Below are 17,461 nucleotides of genomic sequence, written 5' to 3'. Positions count from 1 at the left end.
AAAAAAAATAAAATACAATGGATGGTTTCTAAAGAATCCAACGTAACAAGTGTTCAATTAACATGGATCTCTGCCAGGAATTAGAAAGTTTAGTATTTCTAAATTCTGTAAGTTAAAAGTTCCAAACATATGAAATGCATAATAGGCTAAGAAAGTGAATGTTGAAGCAAAAGGAGCTTTAGAAATAATTTATGTGACATTTTAAATGGACTCTGGGGGTACTATACTACATTCTTAGAGAGTAAACCCACAGGATGGACTCTTAAGGCAATGAATGAAACTTTGTCTTGGTGAAGACAGTATGACTGTGTGTGACTTCATTAACACTTTGTCTTTGCATATATCTGTTTAAAATCCAAAGTGGGAAAGTTAGATCGTGCAGCCACGGAAATGCTCAGTTGGCTCTCCTTTCAGGAAATAACTTGCTGCCCAGTGGCAAGGACTGCTGCTTGCTGACGGCAGCAGAGGACCTCATCGCAAAATAATGTTTTATTTAAAATGCATAAAAGGGGGGCACCTGGGTGGCTCAGTCAGTTAAGGAACAGACTTGGTTTTTGGCTCAGGTCATGATCTCAGGGTCATGGGATCGAGCCCCACTTCGGGCTCTGCATTCAGGGGAGCGTCTGCTTGAAGATTCTCTCCCTCTGCCCCTCCCTCCTCTTGTGCATGAATGTGCTCTCTCTCTAAAATAAATAAATCTTTAAAATAAAATAAAATGCATAAAAGAGAATACCCAGGCTATAGTAATTTAAGAGCTGATTTTGTAATACACCAAATAACCAGATCTGGCAGCAGGTCTAGTAACTGCCATATTTCTAGCAGAGAGTGATATTTCCAGATACCCGCGATAAGAGTAAGGTGACATGACATTATCTGTGAATTCTCTTATTGGCAAAGTCACCGGTCTGCTAATATCATTGGGGGTTATTTGTCTATATTCATAGTTGAAGGAAGTTGCTGACATTTAGGGACAAATGAAAACAGAGATATATTTTTTTCACATCCATGCTTACAGACTCCTGAAAATCCAGGTAAAAGCCTCCAGAAGTAAGGAAAGTGTCAGCCTGTGTAGTATTGGCAGCTCTGGGGTCCCCAGGGCTCCCCAACCTCCCTGCACTCCCTCCCGGCTTGGCCTTTGCTCTCTTTAAATGGCCATGGACTACAGACCTGTCAAAAGGACAAAAACAGCTCTCCCTTCATCTTACCTGTAGTGCTGTCACTTAGTCTGTCTTTGTTTTCCCGTATAGAACTGATCTCAGCCTGCTGGAACGCAAAAATGACTTAAAAGAATATTCCTGACTGTAGTATTCCACAAGAGAAGCAAGCAAATTTCCCCCCTGAGTTGACACAGAACAGTTAGCCTTCTAGAAAAAGTTAGAAAATCCCCAGGAAAGAAAATATTTTAAAATATAAGTGAATAAAAGTGACAATTATCTACTGAGGTATAATCTCTAAAACGTTAGGTTCCAGAGCATATAACCTCAAAATATTTTTCAGAAATTTCATGTAGTAAGTATAATACAAATATCTTTTAATGTAATAACTTTATGTCTTTGTCCTAAAACTTGAGATGGCAAATATTACTTTCATAGTGAAATACAAGTTTTACCTGTCTGGGTAATACATTGATTAAAATACATTAGAACTATTTTTTAGCTTTACTATTTTATACATTAATTGCTATTAATGTATTATTATTAATATTTCTAAGAGAAATTGTAGTAAATAAGACCTGTCAGGGAAGATAAAGGTAATTTTATAAGGGACTAAAAAGCTTTATGGTCATGGACTGACAATCCTCTAAAGATTTCCTCTAAACCTTTGTCCTTGAATATCTGTCTGCTAAATACATTGCAAAAATTCTTGCAACTTCAAAGCCAGACTTTCATTTCAAAACAAAATACAACGAGTTGCCAGAAATTACTATGTTTCATCCAGATGAGCCATAGACCTGATAAGAGGGATAAGTTTTCAGCAAAGGAACTTTTGTGAAAGCCCAAATGCTAAAAATAAAGTGGCTCATTTTTGGCAAGTACTCATCTTTACAAAAAGCTGTCTTTTCACTTTATAAAAATAGATGTTTAATTTTTCAACTATCTTAAGGTACAATAAAGAGCATCCATTTAAAGTTTATGGTGTAAGGGGCTCTGATAGATACACACCCATGGAACCACCACCATAATCAAGACACAGAATATTTCCATTAACCCGACAAGTTTTCTCCTGCTTCAACACAGCCAATCCCTGCCCGCCCCAGCCCCGGGCAACCGCCACTCTCCTGTTAGCATTATCTAGAATTCCTATAAATGGAATGTCATGGGTATGAATTTGTGTCCGGCTTCTTTCACTCAGCATGATGACTTTCAGATTCATCTATGATAATGCTTGTACAGCTCTGCATTCTTTTTTATAGCCGGGTAATAATTAATTGTATGGACATATCTCATTATCCTCATCCATTCACTTGCAGACGGACATTTGGATTGTCTCTAGTTTTGGGATATGTGAATAAAGCTGCTATAAACATTTGTGTATATAATTTTTTGAGACATACATTTTAATTTCTCTTGGATAAACATCAGTGAATAGATGGCTAGATCATATGTTAGGTGTATGATGAAGTTTTAAAGAAACTGTCAGTTTTCCAAAGTAGTTTTGCCACTTTACATTCCTACCAGCAGAGCGGAACAATTCTAGTTCTTCCACATTATCACCAACATTTGGTATTTTTAAACTTTAGCCATTCTAAATGGTGTCACTTCTTATCTTTTGTGTGTGTGTGGGGGTAAAGAAATGAAAGTCTTTTCACACTCCATTTCTGAAAACTGTAATTTGTGATATTATTCTTTGGAATGCATTGCATCCTTTGAGCCATGATTATATTAGAAGATAGTAGGGTACTAATTGTAAGAGCATAAAACTTTCTTGCCTTTCCTTGCATAGATATTCATCTTAAGAATTTATTAATAAAGGGGCGCCTGGGTGGCTCAGTCATTAAGTGTCTGCTTTCGGCTCAGGTCATGATCCCAGGGTCCTGGGATTGAGCCCCGCATTGGGCTCCCTGCTCAGCGGGAAGCCTGCTTCTCCCTCTCCCGCTCCCCCTGCTTGTGTTCCCTCTCTCGCTGTGTCTCTCTCTGTCAAATAAGTAAAATCTTTAAAAAAAAAAAAATTTATTAATAAAATCTAGTTAAAAGTGGGAGAAATGTCAGGTTGACAATCTTTTTCAGATCACTGTGCATCCAAGTTCAAAGAAAATTTATCTTTGGTAATTCTTAGATGGGGGAAAGCAATATAGATACCACTGCAATTTCATTTCAACAATTACAATTTTTATTTTCTTTCCAAGCATGATTTCCTAGCGATGGTTAGGTAAACAGTTAGTAAATTGAAATGTCCCCCCATTTCTTAAAGTACTTTCCAACAACAAATCTAGAGAATCAGGTAGAATGGATTTTCTAAAATTAATGCATATTAGTTTACAAAAAACCTTAATTAAAAATATACAATTACTTGTCAGTAAGACATCAAAGAATAATCAACATTTCTTTCTTTTTGATTGGCATTATATCAACTCGATTTAGTAAGAAGACTGGCTATCAGTTAAGTTCTTATCTTTGTCCCTTTTTTTAAAAGGAAGAAAATTAGTTATTACTTAATGAATGTAATTTATTCATTCTACTCTTTGTGTGTGGAGTCCAGGCCAAGAGAAATAACTGAAGGGTGCTTCATGATGAAAAGGTTGTGAACCAATCACTGGGAAGTCTATTTTGTTTTGCCCAACGTTGTACCACTTAAATCATATCTATTATGTATCTTAAGATTCAAAATTAATTGAACACGGAAAGGAATTACCTTGAAGGGTGGTTCGGCAAAAAACACGGATTCTTTTCCCGAAAGTGGTGTTGAAGTTATTGATCTTGGGGAAGACACATCACTCAACTTAAAAGACAAAATGAAAATCACAGATAAAGAATGCTTCTTCAAGGTCTTTTCTTCTCTAGTGAAAGAATTCACCTACTTAACCAATGCAAATAAATCTAATGGTAACCATCCTTAGTCTCAATTAATTCAAGAGTATTTTCAACTTAATGTAGCCCCTCAAATACTTTCCGAAACCTTGCAGAGTATAACTAAGTAACTCTGTTTCTCTAGTCATGAGAAGCAATTTTCAAAACCTGTAAAACTGTGGCATGTTGAGAATATTATCAGTGAATATGCTCACATAGCTAACACAACTTATCAGAGGAGACATTCCTCTCAACTACTTGAGAGATTTCACAGACATCTGAGCGTCCTCCTCTAGGCAACAGTCACTATAAGCTCAGAAATGAAAGCTGCTTTTAATATTAGCCAACCTTCAATGTAATTAGTAAGGCAAATACATTTTAGCAGTGTTTTAAGAAACCAACTAAAATTCATTTTCAATTAACTGCCTCACCAGCCACCCATTCTTCCTGCCTTCATGTGAGCTATTAATGTGAGGTACTAAAAAGAGACTGAGCTTCACTTAAGGAAGAAGTTTCTGTCATAAGATTTTGAGAAATTTCCCTGAAGCTTTTATTTATTTTTATTTTTTTTCCTTGAGGCTTTTAAAAAAGATACTGTTCAACTCCTCAGCCTTGCAATAAATAAGAATCAACATTATTTCCATACTAATAATCAAAATCCTTCATACCGCCCTCTGTAATTGAAAACCAGTAAAGAAAATTTTAAATGTGCATTTAATGGGCGCCTGGGTGGCTCAGTCAGTTAAGTGTCTGCCTTCTGCTCAGGTCATGATCCCAGGGTGCTGTGATCGAGGCCCACATCGGGCCCCCTGCTCAGCAGGGAGCCTGCTTCTCCCTCTCCCTCTTCCCCCCACTCCTGCTTGCTCTCGCTCTCTAGTGCTCTGTCAAATAAATAAATAAAATCTTTAAAAAAAAAATAAATGTGAAAAAAAAAATGTGCATTTAAGGGTCAATCCTAAAACATTTCTTTTTGGCCTGAACACAAAATGACAAAATCGTGGTTTTTTGCTGGTGATGTTGTATGTTTGTTCACTGTTGGTTTGCTTTTGTCTTTACCTGGGTAGGACTGATAGGAGGTGGTGGAGCTTTGCGTTTTTTTGGAGTTCCACTTCTTTCTGAGCTTAGTTTAGAGACTTGATCATGCTGGAAGTTATCACAGTCCAAAGAACGGAGGTGGGTTAGTTCGGTTAGTAAAGTCTGAACAAACAGCTTCATCAACCAAATGAGAAAAACCTCAACTGTTCATGCATTTCTTATTTTATCAAGACCTGACATCTGCTACCCACATAAAAATAAGTAATATGCATGCTCCAAGTGCTCTTCCAGCAGCCCATGCTTTAATAGCCAGAAAATATAAAACACAAGACAAAACCAGATTAAGTTGGTGTGGAGAATTGGGAAAGTGGAGGATGGGGAGCTGTCTGCCCCCGTTTAGAACCCAGGATACATTCCTCGTTTAGCTTCTGTCTTAATGCAAAGCAGTGGTATTTCTACCACCTTTGCATTATTTTCACTCCTTTCATTAAAGAATGTTGATATGGGGGCAAGGGGAAATGTCATCTCTGAAGGTTATAAATAAGTAACCCAGCTAGTACCTAATAAATTCAGTATTGACTATTTCCTGTTTATGACAATTTTTCAAGAACCTGGATGTATAAGTAAATAAATACAACAGTCAACTATACATCTCATCAAAAAAGGAAAAAACACTGATGATGTTTTTAGGGAAAAACTCCAAAATAACAGGGCAATCTTCTCAATTTCTGTAACTCTAACGACATTTTAGAAAAGTTCCAATTAAAATGAAAGGACAAGCTAAACCTCTTATGTTCATTAAATATCTCACACTGTCATGGATGGAGGTCTATAATCCATGGGATACACAAGCATTTAAAATATTGTTGTTTGTTCACAGAGTTAACCAAACATTTTTACACCAACAGAAAATATTAGTACATTTCAGAAAAAGATGAATATATAAGTAGCAAGTTTTAAAGTTACATGCTTTGGCAACAGGGTAAACCATTAAGAAAACCTTTACCATTTTCTAACAATGAATCATTTATTCTAAAGATTTTTCACTCCTTAAGTATTTTCAACATAGTTTTTGTCACTTTTCTAGTGGACCACAGAGTGGTTTAATCAGGACATTTTCAAAGTCCCACAAGCTATGATGACAAAAAAAATTCTCTCCCCCAAAGATAAATACCTGCTTTGGTTTTGTTGGTGTCTTTAAATCTGTAGAGGAAAAAATGGAAAAAAAAAAAAAAAAAAAAACAGAACTGTAAGGACCATGACTCACATCCACTTTGGGGCTTTTGGTGGCGGATACACACATACACACACACACTCACACCCATAACACAACAAACACAATATATAACACTTCATTTTTCTTCAAGAATATGTTTAAAGGAATAACAAAATAGATCATATTGCACACATTCCTTTACCCTTTGGGGAAAATGGAGTGGATAAATTTAAAACAACACTGGCTATTTTCTTTCACATACCAGAATCCTGAGAGATTTTTGATAATAGAAGGCTTTGAATTCCTGCATTTTCTGAGAGTTTGGAATAATGTAAGGCATTGTGTCCAAGAGAATCTACAAGGTTTAGGTCTGCACCCTTTTTAATTAAGGCTTCCACGATATTAGAGCTGCTGATCTCACAAGCCAGCATGAGAGCAGTTCTAAAGAAAAAAGGAGACACCAAATTAGTACTAAGACAATGGGAAGACACTTTCTTGGGAAGTCATTTATCTTGAAAACAAGGAAAAGATGATAAGTGCAGTTAAACATATACACTTAATCTAGGGAATTTGAAATGTAGTGCTAGCGAGATGAAATTAGGTTATTTTTGTTTTTAAACTTCAGATTAAATCAAAACATTAAACCATATTAGGTCAAATAACAGAGACATAATCTTCTAAACATAATCTTCTAAATATGATGGAATTTAATGATTGGCATAAATTATGTCCTCTTTTCACCTCAAGCATTTTAAAGTACCTATACATCACTATGACTATTTTTAAAAGCAGCCAATATGTTTACTCTTGTTTAATTTTGCATGAGAAGCCACTGGAAATGGCCTAGTCACTTTAGTATTCAATAATCTCATCATAGACTGAGGTCTGAGGGAAAACTATTTTAAGTCAAAACAGATTCTGGATTATCAAAAGAGGCAGGAGGGATGCCTGGCTGGCTCAGTCAGTAGAATATGTGGCTTTTGATCTCAAGGTCATGAGTTTGAGCTCCATGTTGGGCACAGAGTTTACTTAAAAAAAAAAAAAAAAAGGCAAAAAATGAAAAAATTAAAAGCACTTTATAACAAATGATCCAAAAGATAGCTTTGTTATTTTGAGACTCCCAGAATGTAGATATCGCCGAAATCCCATGATTTCTATTTCTGTGGTACCTTCCATTTTTGTCCCTGGAATTTACATCTGCTCCGTGGTCCAGGAGAAAGCGACAGACCTCACTGTGGCCATTTTGTACTGCAAGCAGCAGTGGTATATTCCCATCCTAGGAGACAAATTCAGATTGATTGTAACTCAGACACCAAATGGCCAGAATCGCAAAGGACCTCGCTCTTTGTACATTTATTCCTGAGCCGTCCTGCCACCATGACAGTTTGCATCCCAACTGTGTACCGTTACATCTCAGCACAGCTCTTCTTACGGAGCTGCACCAACTGTTAGCTTTTCCTCAGAACCTCGGCCTCTTGGGCTACTTGTTCCTTCAGCGACCATCACTCAGTCTGGCGATGATGTGAGAGAGAGGGCAACACCAAGTATGTAAAGGCTCAAGGCAAGTATATCATGTTTATTGAGGAGATGGCTCTGGAGAAATGAAGGACTTGTTTCCACAGGTGGTGGTGGCAGCTTCTTCCAAGCGAACCACATGCTTCCTACCATTCATTCTGCTATTCCCTTCTCAGAGAGTGAATGCTTTCATCACCTGACAGGTGCCAAAACAGAACAGAAATTAAGAGTCTGTCTATTCCTGACACCTGACTAGATAAAAGATCAATGGAAAGAATGATTTAAGATGACAATTGGCATTCCTTAAAAAAAAAAAGAAAATGATGTTGAATCACTGTATTATATACCTGAAACTAATGTAACACTGTATTTTAACTACACTGAAATTAAAATTTAAAAAAATTAAAAAGGCAAAAAAAAAAAAAAAGAGAGAGAGAGAAAAAAAATGAGATCCCAACTTATATACAAATCATGTAAGGAAATTAAGAATTTAAACATTATTTACAACAGAAAACAAGAAAAAATACCAGAAGAATATACAGGTGACTATTTCCACAATCTTAGGGTGAAGAGGTCCTAACTCAAATGATACAAACCATAAACAGAAGTTTTTGTTCTGCTTTTTCCTTGAACATTCCTCACAAATGGGGTTGATAGTAATTTTTAAGGTAGATGTATTCACAGAGGCAAAGGAAAAAATAAATTACAATATAGCCAATGATTTAACATGAGGACTTAAAAAAATATAATTACTGCTTAAAGATTGAGTCTCCATTTAAAATAGAATTTCAGACACATTTCTAAAAAGTTATCTCTGTGAAGTTATAATACTTTCTGGTTATAAAGCACTGAGATTCAGGGAGTGCGAATTCGTCCTCAGATTCTATAAACTCACTTAGCAATATCCCCGTTAGGTACAACGCGTATGCATGTCGATTCCCATCCTATGGCAGGAAATTTAACTTTGTAAACCAGGACTGAATGGCATGTACATTTACTCTCAAAATAGTCCAGCAAGGTTAAAATAGTCTAGAAGCAGTCCTCAAAAGTTGAGAAACCCTAACCAAGAGTACCCAAGATGATACATGGGAAAGAACAGAAATAACAGAACTTCAATTTAGACTTATTTCTTATTGCTAAAAATCAAGAAAGTCAGCCTTATTAATATTTAGGTTGATGGCAGACAAGCTCAGAAACAAATACACACATCAGGAAGCGCATGTTGCAAAATGTCTTGTTAATGGTTCAGGGACCAGTGGAGAGAATACTTGAATCCATTTGGCAGAAGAGGACCCAGGTTGGAAATCACTAGTCTTGCCAAATGCTTAGGTCTCTAAATGTCTTCGTGACTTTCGGGAGTAGCCCAGAGCGCTCTAGAAACCAGTGTCCATCTAGTAGCCGCCCGATACTCACCAAATCCTTGAGGTTTATGGGGCTTTTGTGCTCGCAAAGAGCCTGCACGGCTGGAAGGCAGCCTTGTGCCGCTGGGGAAGGAAGCAAACACCACAGCCCATCACAACGCTGTTCACATAAGCAGGGATGTCAAACACGTTCAGGACACGGAAAGTTCGCGTCCCACCCGGTTTGCCTATGTTACTCTAGTTGCACTGAAGAGCAATGGTATCAGGAAGGTTAAGTAAGGTGTTTTCAATTACTATTAAATTTTGATGTTTCCAGACCTAAAGCCAGTGGCTGCCAGTTGCCCTTATACAAATACTTGGTTTAGCATTTTGTAAGGACTTAGCTTGTCCACAACGAGCACTAACGGGAATTTATAAATCTCATCATTCCTGAGTTCGGTGTCAGCGTCCTATTACTTGGAGTTGTGTGAGATAAAAACAGACAGTAAAACAGAACACTGATAAATAAAATCGGGGTTTCTTTTGAGCCCCAAATCAAAAAAGTCTGTATCAAACATCCCATGAAATCTGCAAATGCTTATGAGTGCCTCTTAAATAAGAAGCTTACATTAATTAAAATACAATAACCATGACAATTTTTACTGATTGTTTGGCACAATTGATGAATTCTAGATGTGTTCTTTGATAAAACTCCACACGTTTTGCAAACTGAGGGAAATGGAAATTCTAGGAATGATGACAGACAACAGTATCAGAAATAAAATGGCTTGAATGAGGAAAGATCATGGCTTGAATGAGGAAAAGGAAAATTTAGTTATTTCTTGTGGCAGAAGATAAATAAGATACTGAAAGTCACCTGCATAATGTAAAGCTGTTTTCCCAGAACTGTCAACGCTTTCGGCTGGGCATTTAGACTAGAAGACAAAAATAAATAAATACACATAATCAAATTCAGTTCTGTTTAGTTCATCCTTTTCCTGCAAGGTTATGATGTATCTTATTAGGAAGAGTTTAAATAGGACTAAGCCCCGATTGCTGCGCTCCGGGGCCTACTGGGGAGGTGGGGGGGGGGGACGGGACGGGACTCATTTCCAAGTAATGGTGACCCAGGCAAGAGGTCAGCTCTTTGTTGCTTTGGCTGTCCTGTCCTCTCTCTCACACTAGCACCCCATCACCAGCAGATCATCCCCACCAGCTAACACACATGCTCTAGGAGTTCTCACCTTGATCCCATCTTTCCCCCCATTTCCTGCCCTAATTCTCTATCTCCCTTCACAAAACCAACTTTCTGTCAAGAACGGCCCATGTGCAATCCAGGCTTCCTCGCTTTCCATTCACTTCCAAACCCAGTGCAGCTGCGTGCTGTCCTCCAGACTCCACAGAGATGGCCCTAGTCGGTCACCAACAACCTTCATGTTTCCCACAACAACAAACATCTGTGTCCTCCCCCTACAGCAATCCACCCGCTTCTCCAAACATTCCTTCCTTTCGGCTCCACACTAGCCCGCTTTCCTGGCCCCTGCTCTGGCCACTCCCCCTCTGTTAGCCAAACAGAACCTTGGGGTTCCTCGCTGCTCTCTTCCTTGGTAATCTCATCCACACCCACCAAGAGGCTAATGACTCTCAAATGGAAATCTTAACAATAACCACCACAATAGTGCCTATTAGCTATCACGTGCCAGGCACTCTTCAAAATATTGTTTTAAGGCTCCTCACAACCCTAGATAGATACTATTATCACTCCCACCATCATCTGAGGAAACTGAGATACAAAGAAGTTAATAATTTACTCAAGTCACAGGAAGTGGCAGAGCCAGGATTCAAAGCCAGATGTGCTGGGCTAGAGCCCATGTTCTTCTCTGTACACAACAGACACCATCTGAGTGCCAGGCTGGATAGCCCATTGCCTAGTTCACAGTCCCGCTCCCTGTAGGCACCTCAAACGCAGCCCAGCCCAGACTTCTGGTCTCCTCTCCCTGACGCTTCCCTGTCTTTGTCAACCATCACCCAACTAGCCAACTAGCCAAAGATCACTGCGCCATCTCTGATTTCTTCTCCTCCCCCTCCGCCACCATGTCCTGTCAATTCTGTGTCCTAAATACACCTGCTCTACTCTCTCTTTCCCCATGATCACCCCGTCAGCTAAGCCAGCACCTTCTCACCCAGACAAGCTGTGGCTGCCTCCCAGTGGTCTCCACAGCTCTGCTTTTGCCCCTATTCTCTCTAGGACTAGAGTGATCTTGTAAAACTGAGTATCAGTCCTTCCTTTAAAGCCCTCCACAGTTCCACGCTGTGCTTAGAGGAGTTACAGTCCGCCTATTATGCCACATAGGCCGGCACCCCAGGTCCTTCTTTCTCCTCCTCACTCGTTTTGCCCCAGGCTTTCTTTCCTCCCTAACTAGAGCCTTTCCTACCGGAGGCCCTCTGTAACTTGCTCTTCTCTCTGCTTGAGATGTTTTCCCCTTGGCTCTTTCCATCGTTTTCAGCTTAAATATCACCTCCTCCAGGAGGCCTTCCCTGAACATCCACCCCACACTCCTCTCTCTCAGGTCTCTGTTAGTTTTCTTCATGATGTTACGCAATATGTAATGTGTATTTGCGGATTTGTTTACAAGATGGCCAGCTCCATCAGGATAGGGGCTGCTCTGTTCTCTGTTCGTGAGCATATAGTCAATGCTTGACACAGTGCATGGTGCCCACGGGGCACCTGTTAAAAGCAGGGGGGCCTAGCGGGCTCTTGGGGGAGGGAGAGAGTTCATTTGAATTTGAAGAATCTCACGACTCTTTGTGCTCATTGCCTTGAGGAGGCAGAACTTTAAAATGGTAGCCACTGGAGAAGAGAAGTCTCTCCAGCAGACAGTAAGAGCAAAGGCCTAGAGAGCCTACAGGGGATTAAGTACAGAGGGTAAGGGAAGGCAGGAGATAACAAGAGTCCCAACACAGAGGGCAGGGGATGCCAAGACACAAGTGAAGAATTGGCTAGAGAGGTCCAGGACCCAAGGAAAGCAACCCATTCGTAGAACATCAAAGCCTCAGGTTTTAGCAACTATTCAGAAAGAAGAACAGCAAGTTTGCAAGTTAGAGGCAAGAACAGGCAATGTTAGAGTGAAATGTCTGTCTGCCCGTCAGTGGTAAGAAGAATGGAGATCAAGTTACGACTTACCATCCTTTGGCCTAATTTTAGAATAGCACAAGGAAGTGTTTAAAGGCTTCAAAGATTCCAGAGAAAAACCAATCCATTTGCATAACCAGATATAAAATTACATTAGAGGCTAGAATATCTGGTCCTTGCCCATGAGGATTTCCAGCTTGTCAAGTTCATTCTTCCTGAAAATCAGAGCCAGATGCAAAGTCTGGATAACCAAGCCAGACTGGGAATGGAGATTTAAAATACAAATAAGTTAAAGAAAAAATGAAGGGAAGGCCAAGGGTATGGAGGCAGGATACCGGGACAAGTCAGTGATTTGTCATTTATCCAGAGTGCCGGGTCTCAGAGAAGGCAGAGAAGTTCTATTTTAACCGTTTTCAGAGAGATGCCTCATAATAAAAAAAATAATAATAATAATCACAGATGTTGATCTATTTTTCTTGAATTTCACTTCAAAGACCTGTTAAGGTTATGCATTCCTGGCATTGGTGGTAGCTTACATCATGTAATGGAAGACAAGAAGCTGTGTGATCAACAGAGCACGACAAGTTGAAGAATGTGACCACATTTCTGCATTAGAATTGCAAAGCCAAATTAAAGCAAGATGCCGGTCGCACACAGCGCTTGCTCGTGAAGGCTGAGGCAGCAGCACAACAGAACAGACGGTCGGCCGAGCGCGGATTTTATTGCTCTGTGCCATTCCTGAAAACCACTGGCAACAGCTGGGTGTTACGGTATGGACTGCTATCGGGAGTTCATTAAATATTCATCTTTAAGGATTTACAGAGGTCGTCCCCCTACGTGAGCATTATAAGAGGGCAAGGTTAGCAAACCCGGGAGTTGGCTTGAAATTATAAAGAATAAAACCAAGAACCTAAACAAAAACCAAGAACTAAAAGCTCCTTAAAAGTTACATATGAGGAAATAACGGTTAAAATTCTGTTTCTCAGTAAGAGTTGTGTTCTCCCAATGACAGAAGGAGAGAATACTAGGATACTGGAGATCCTGTATCGTAAGGATCTCCAACAGCATGGAAAAAGTTTTTAAAATTGACTACGTAAAGGATACAAGCCTTTCAGGAAAGAAAATGAGGAGCTGAATGAAGGAGAGAAAAAGGCTGGATCCCAGGAAGACACTCCAAATTCTGATTAGGATCCTCTTCCCTTACCAGCGCAACTGCTATGGAAATAATCTTCTCCTTGGTTATCATTTAAAGAATGACGCCTCTTAGGAAATGCAGTTTCTGGGATGGTATTTAAAGGAGCGTGCGTGTGTTTGTTCTTTCACAGATAAGGGTACTCTTAAATTTTGACATCATTTTAGGTTGTTCCATGTTACCTGAAGGAGCTTCCGGATGCATTCATGGTGGCTGTTCTTGGCTGCGAGGTGTAAAGCACTGTGTCCTAAATGGAGTGAAAAAAAAAAGTTTTGGAAAAAAAGGCCACACGTTTTAAATCCCTTTCTTATCTCTGTAAGGAAGACAACTATGAGGAAATAAACTGTTCTCCAACAAAGACGGGATTGTTACTCTTTAGGGGAAGACCTCAGCTTCTTATCTGTAAAGTTCAGTGACAAAAGAGCCAAGAACACAGAGCATCCTGCCTGCTGGGTAATATTCGGGGTCTACTCCAAGTAGGTTTCTCTTGGGGTGCCATGAAATCTTAGCTAGAAGCTTGCAGGTGACTCAAGACACGCAGCTCAGCTCTGCAACTGTCAGTATGTATGCCAAATGCCCTGCATCCACATCAGCCACACCAGGCTTCGACTACCACAGGCCCAGGAACCCAAGAGAGGCCACCCGTGGGCCAGGCGAGAACATTCTGAACACCCACATGCTTAAATCCCGGTTTTGGACCTTTCATTTCCCTCTCCTCCAAATGTGCCCCAGCCCCTGCATGGAAATTACCTTGAGTTTTCAGATATTCAAAATCCTTCTGTGGAAGAAGGGAAAGAGTTGTAAAACCAGTAATACACTATTTAAGTGGCATTTCTTTACGTTCCCTTCATAGAATGTGACTCCAACAGGAGGCACTCCGATGCCTCAGCGGTCAGCTTTAGGAAATGCTCGTGCTGGACCCAACTCTCTCCACTGCCTAATGGGCCTACAGAATTTCTATGGAGGAGGGGCTGAGGGGCAGCCTCCAGGCAGAAGGCCTGGCTACCAGCTCAGCAGGCTCCCACCCAAGGCTGCTCTGCGCTGAGCCTGGAATCTCTCCCTCCGGATCACCACACGGCTTACTCGCTCATCTCAGATGCCGCTGTAGGGGTGCTTTGGAATGCGGTATCCCCTGACCTCCCGTTTTAAAATTCCCATTCCTAGGCCACCTTTTTAATCCTTACTCCCTGCTTCATTTCTGTTCTTCACAGCACTGAGCACCTTCTCACACTCCCTTCCCACCCCAGCCCCTCCACACAACACACACATCTATGGAAATCATTGTTTTTCTTTCCCGACTAGACTATGAACTCATTGAGGATGGGAAATTCTCTTTCCCTGCTGTGTCTCTAGTCCAGCACTGATGATGCCTAGTAGGTTCTCAATACACACTTGTTAATTTGAATTAGAAGGTATAGCTCATTCCAAATGTCTGGGGAGGAGGTTTGGGGGGGAAGGAACCAAAATTACCACTGCTAGCCAACCCAGCACACATAGTCAACTCTTAAATCCTCCATTTTCCAAACTTTTTGGCCAAGATCCGTCCAATGTAACACCTGTAAACAACCCATACTTTGGGACATGCTTCAAAAATGGTTTCTCAGCCTCAGCGCTATTGATTCTTTAAGCTGTGTGTGTTGAGGGGAGGGAGGTTGTCCTATGCATTTTAGGGTAATAAGCAGTACCTCTGGCCTCTACCCATTATATGTCCATTTGTGATGACCAGAAATGTCTCCAGATGTTGCCAGATATTCCTTGGGGGCAAAATCACCCCTGGGGAGAACCATGGGGCTTAGAGACAACGATTTCTTTTATATGGTGGTCCAGTCTCCAAATATCATTTCTCCTTTTTGAAATAGTCTTCATGGGGCGCCTGGGTGGCTCAGCCGTTAAGCGTCCGCCTTCAGCTCAGGTCATGATCCCAGGGTCCTGGGATCGAGCCCCACATCGGGCTCCCTGCTCCTCGGGAAGCCTGCTTCTCCCTCTCCCACTTCCCCTGCTTGTGTTTCCTCTCTCGCTGTGTCTCTCTCTGTCAAATTAATAAATCTTTTTTTTTTTTTTTAAGATTTTATTTAAGAGAGAGAGTGCGCACACATGTGCTCACATGAGTGGGGGGGGGGGCAGAGGGAGAAGCAGACTCCCCGCTAAGCAGGGAGCCCGATGCAGGGCTCCATACCAGCACGTGGAGATCATGACCTGAGCCAAAGGCAGACGCTTAACTGACTGAGCCACCCAGGCGCCCCCTGACTGTAAATCGTTAATTATTAGAGTAGGAAATACATAGTCACAAATTAGAGGGTTTAGGACCCCAGTGAGCTGTACAGAAGCACGTGTGAGGTCAGAAGATCAGATTCCTTCTTTTCTGAGAGCAGCTGAACTACAGGATTCTAAGGGTATCCGTGAGGGGGGCTGTTCAGGTGGTGCAGAACACTGAGAGGCAGGAGTCCCTCCAACCTCTCCCACATGGATGAGGATGAGGAAGGCTGGCAATGGAGACCCTTGGAAGCAGGAAGACAAACCTCTTCTCTTCCTCATCCTCCTTTTACTGCATGAGAACCCCTCCTTCCAGGATGTATACTGCATCATAGTATGAGTTCGGTTACAGTATGCATGAAATAGGCTTCGGTGGGCTAGCCTCGCCCCCAACTATCATCTGTACCAGTGTTTCTAAGGACAAACACGTTCCGAGTTCTAAACAAATGCCTTACAGATGAACTTTTGGAAGCCATCCCAATTGTAAGTAGAAGATTGTTTATGTCATGTATGCAGTGCGTTAGCTTTCGTCTATGTGGTGGACAAAAGCTGTTCTACATAAAGAGCACCCATCGGAAAAAGACACAATTCTCCAGAGACAAGATAGTAGGGAGGTTTAAACAACTCAGCATAAAATAAACAACAGGGCTTCATTGCACTCCAAGTGTTCTACTCATACCTGGAAGTAAGTACTGTGTTTCTAAAGGAAACACAATTCTTTTATTCCCTGGCCCTATGCGACGTTTTCCTAAACCAGGAGCACGACAGTATTTCCCATTCAAATAGTCTCAAAATCCAAATAATACATCATTCCCTGGACATTACACTGAAGCAAAAGGTCTCTCACTCCTAAGGTTAGAACAAAATCCTCTTTCCAAATGCAAAATTTTCTGGAGAGAATACATTATATTAGTGACAGACTCTCAGTGTAATGAGACAGTGTATAAGTCTGGCCCCCATTCAGCTGTGGATCTGTCTGGAATATCAGGAAACAACTTCCCAAAAGCAAATAACATGGCAACCCTAATTCAGTACATTCTGGCAGAACTTTGCCTGTAAGTAAAAAGACCAGTGTTATTTATAAGTCAAGAATCATGGGCTATTACAGGTAGTATAAAAATCCTATTAATGAAAGGAAGTCTGAAAAGGATGGCCCAGGGGCACCTGGCTGGCTCAGTCGGTAGAAAGTACGACTCTTGATCTTGGGGCCATGAGTTTCAAGTCCCACACTAGGTGGAGAGAGGACTTAAAAATTAAAAATAAAAAGTAAAAAGGATGGCCCAGCCATTCTTGCCATGGAACACCTTCCCCCCTGCCCCCAATTATCTCAGACAATAACCCTTTATTCAATTCTTTAAGATCACAGGATTATAAAATGGAGAAGAATTAACTAATAGAGGAATTATTGATGTACTCTTCAAGTGTATGTGAAAAACTTTGAAACTAATGAAGTCAGAAGACAGAGATAGGGCTAACAAGGCCAAAGTCTGAAAAAATCACGGTTTTAGATAATATAGAAACATTTAGAAAAATAAAGAGAATAATAACTAGATAAGATTTAAAATATTTTCTTAAAAATTAGAGTTTCAGAATGCGGACTATATTTAAACAATAAAAGTATAAATTTGGTTCTTATTTATAGTTTTATTTATTCATTTATTTTTAAAGATTTTATTTATTTATTTGACAGAGGGAGACACAGCGAGAGAGGGAACACAAGCAGGGGAGTGGGAGAGGGAGAAGCAAGCTTCCCGCGGAGCAGGGAGCCTG

The 17,461-nt window shown here is 40.5% G+C and overlaps 1 protein-coding gene across 8 annotated transcripts in view; it reads right to left on the bottom strand.

Annotated features, from left to right (window-relative positions):
- The window catches only part of RAI14 (retinoic acid induced 14), a 138,733-nt gene that overhangs the window by 11,183 nt on the left and 110,089 nt on the right, over nucleotides 1-17,461 (bottom strand). For 5 of the 8 annotated variants that reach the window (XM_032415134.1, XM_032415135.1, XM_032415136.1 and 2 more), the window contains 9 exons: nucleotides 13,621-13,685; nucleotides 9,991-10,048; nucleotides 9,187-9,257; nucleotides 7,428-7,534; nucleotides 6,521-6,699; nucleotides 6,217-6,245; nucleotides 5,064-5,150; nucleotides 3,853-3,939; nucleotides 1,206-1,263 (listed from right to left, as the gene is read on the bottom strand). In XM_032415134.1, coding sequence (XP_032271025.1) covers nucleotides 1,206-1,263; nucleotides 3,853-3,939; nucleotides 5,064-5,150; nucleotides 6,217-6,245; nucleotides 6,521-6,699; nucleotides 7,428-7,534; nucleotides 9,187-9,257; nucleotides 9,991-10,048; nucleotides 13,621-13,685 — 741 coding nt within the window. The remainder of the gene's footprint in view (nucleotides 1-1,205; nucleotides 1,264-3,852; nucleotides 3,940-5,063; nucleotides 5,151-6,216; nucleotides 6,246-6,520; nucleotides 6,700-7,427; nucleotides 7,535-9,186; nucleotides 9,258-9,990; nucleotides 10,049-13,620; nucleotides 13,686-17,461) is intronic. The other 3 variants (XM_032415137.1, XM_032415139.1, XM_032415140.1) reach the window with 3 other exon arrangements.

This window comes from Phoca vitulina, unplaced genomic scaffold, assembly GCF_004348235.1.
Source record: "Phoca vitulina isolate PV1807 unplaced genomic scaffold, GSC_HSeal_1.0 scaffold17, whole genome shotgun sequence".
Taxonomy (NCBI): Eukaryota; Metazoa; Chordata; class Mammalia; order Carnivora; family Phocidae; genus Phoca; species Phoca vitulina.
Note: the sequence above shows the minus strand (reverse complement) of the source record. Positions and strands in the feature narration are given on the sequence as shown.